Genomic DNA, 2,292 nt, shown 5'->3' on the forward strand with positions numbered 1-2,292 from the left:
GGCCCACCCCCCCCCCCCCGCTGTATGCGTGTAGTCACGGCTCTCGTTCTCCCCACAGGTCAGTCAGGACGGGAAGGCTCTGCTGGACGTATTGCAGCGTCCGCTCAGTCCGGGCAACGCGGAGTCCCTCACAGCCACTGCCAACTACTCCAAGGCTGTCCACCAAGTCCTGGATGTGGTCCACGAAGTCTTACATCACCAGCGCCGCCTGGAAAGTATATGGCAGCACCGCAAAGTCCGGCTCCACCAGCGGCTCCAGCTCTGCGTCTTCCAGCAGGACGTGCAGCAGGTGATGTTATGAAGCTGATTGTGTTCTCTGAACTTCCGCCCGGGGGGAAGCCGAGCCCGGCGATCCACCGCTCGGCAAAGCCGATATTCCGCCGTGTTCAGCCTTCTGGGTGTATACATTGTATACGGACGCGGGTCTAGAATACGGAATGGACCGTTTCCTTTACAGATCGCGCCTTCCCCTTTAACAGCGAGCGGACGGCGACACTGATTTAGATGAAAGGTTCTAGTAGAAGAAAAAGTCCTTTTTCCTGGATTTGTAAGCCGTCCGCGGCGTATCGATCCGCCGCGTCCCGCCGAGTCCTCTCTGCCAGGATCAGATTGATGTATCTAGGCTGCGGCAATGGCAGCGGCGCTCTGTAGTGCCGATACGGAGCCGGCGGCTGGAGCCTCGAGAGACGGCGACTCACAAAGGAGCGTCTGGTGGTCTGTAGCTCTCCAGATGAGGGAGAACTACAAGTGCCAGCATGATTGTCAGTTACCCCGACATTCAGATTCCGTGCAGGACTTCTCCTCACTTATCAATACCATAGATGACAAAACGCTTCACAAATATTACAATTATATATAAAAAGAAACATCGATACTAATTCATATGAGGAGACCTCCCTATAGATCGCCTTGTACCTCTGTGGTCACCCCGAATATCCTAATTCATATGAGGAGACCTCCCTATAGATCGCCTTGTACCTCTGTGGTCACCCCACTTTAATGAACAGTCCATGTGAAGACACCTGATGCGTAGGCGAGCATTGGACGCAGGAACAGCCAATCGTGTCCTCGTCGGTGTCCCCGTTTGATACATTGTTGTGATACGAGGGGATACAATGTCCAGGAATATAGAACGTCTTCTCATTCAATGTCTCTCTGCTGCTCGGATGTCGTTGCAGTTCCTCTCCGGCGTGGACACGTGGTGTAAGATGTGTAATGACGGCGGTCTGCCCTCGGAGATGCAAGCGCTGGAAATGGCCATCCATCATCACCAGTCACTGTACGAGGAGGTGACACAGGCGTACACCGAGGTGAGTGACCCCGTTCATGTTCATAGAGACGGCTGGGACCCCTCGCCATCTGTGCTGCCAACGTCACGTCCTCAGGTCAGTGTATACAATGTATAAAGATCATTTACCACCAATCTGTACCGTGTACTATATTATTCATGTAAGCCGGACATGTCTGCTTTGCCCCCCCTCCCCCTCCCTCCTGACTTCAAGGCTGCTGTGTACCAATAGGAATAGGAGTTCCCCATCTGACTACACAATTGGATTCGTTTGGATTTGTAAATCGGGAACAAAAGAAAATATAAAGAAAGGATATTGTAGCCGTGCCGGGATATTCCTTCCCCTGCTTTGCTTGTCTAAAGCCAATTTTGTTTAGTTTGGATGGAGTGGCGAGGGGTTAGGACTGTGTCCCCCGTGAGGGAGATTCATCTTTTCTATTCGTTCTGGTGTCACCGAGACCCAGACAAACTTGAGTTGTCACCACAGCAGGACAGAGGCGAGACCTTCGAATGGGGACGCATGTTCTGCTGACAACTGTCTGAGGGGTTTCCCTCACTTTGGAAGAGAGAGAGATCTCTTCTCACTTCCTGTTGCACCTTGCAACAGGAAGTGAAGGAAAAAGCTCCACAAAGCAATAAAGAAAATAAGCAAAAAAAACATTATTGACGGGAGATTTATCCATTTCCTGTTCTATCCGAAATGACAAAAAAACTAGTTATATTAGTGTGACCCCCTCGGTGTAATGGGTAAAATACAGATACATAGAGGCTCCTGCTCACCCCCTTGGGGGCCCGATATTGGGGGGCTCATAGCGTTCCCTTTTCTATCCAAAGTCAAAGTTTTTTTTCTGCCTTTTGTATCCCACTCAAGAGATTTCCCTTCATTTCCTGTCCTGTGGACACAACAGGAACTGAGAGGAAATGTTTTCAAAAGGAGGGAAATCCCCATTTTTAGAACAGGTGTCCCATTGAATGATTTCCCCTAATTTACTGTTCTGGGTGCA

General features: G+C 50.5%; 1 protein-coding gene across 1 annotated transcript in view; it reads left to right on the forward strand.

The window, feature by feature from the left end:
* Window positions 1–2,292, forward strand: part of LOC108800761 (kalirin-like) — a 168,658-nt gene that overhangs the window by 102,382 nt on the left and 63,984 nt on the right. The window contains exons 9-11 of the mRNA XM_018572755.1: window positions 59–289; window positions 623–761; window positions 1,108–1,310. Coding sequence (XP_018428257.1) covers window positions 59–289; window positions 623–761; window positions 1,108–1,310 — 573 coding nt within the window. The remainder of the gene's footprint in view (window positions 1–58; window positions 290–622; window positions 762–1,107; window positions 1,311–2,292) is intronic.

This window comes from Nanorana parkeri, unplaced genomic scaffold, assembly GCF_000935625.1.
Source record: "Nanorana parkeri isolate BGI_ZX_2015 unplaced genomic scaffold, ASM93562v1 scaffold2123, whole genome shotgun sequence".
NCBI classification, from domain to species: domain Eukaryota; kingdom Metazoa; phylum Chordata; class Amphibia; order Anura; family Dicroglossidae; genus Nanorana; species Nanorana parkeri.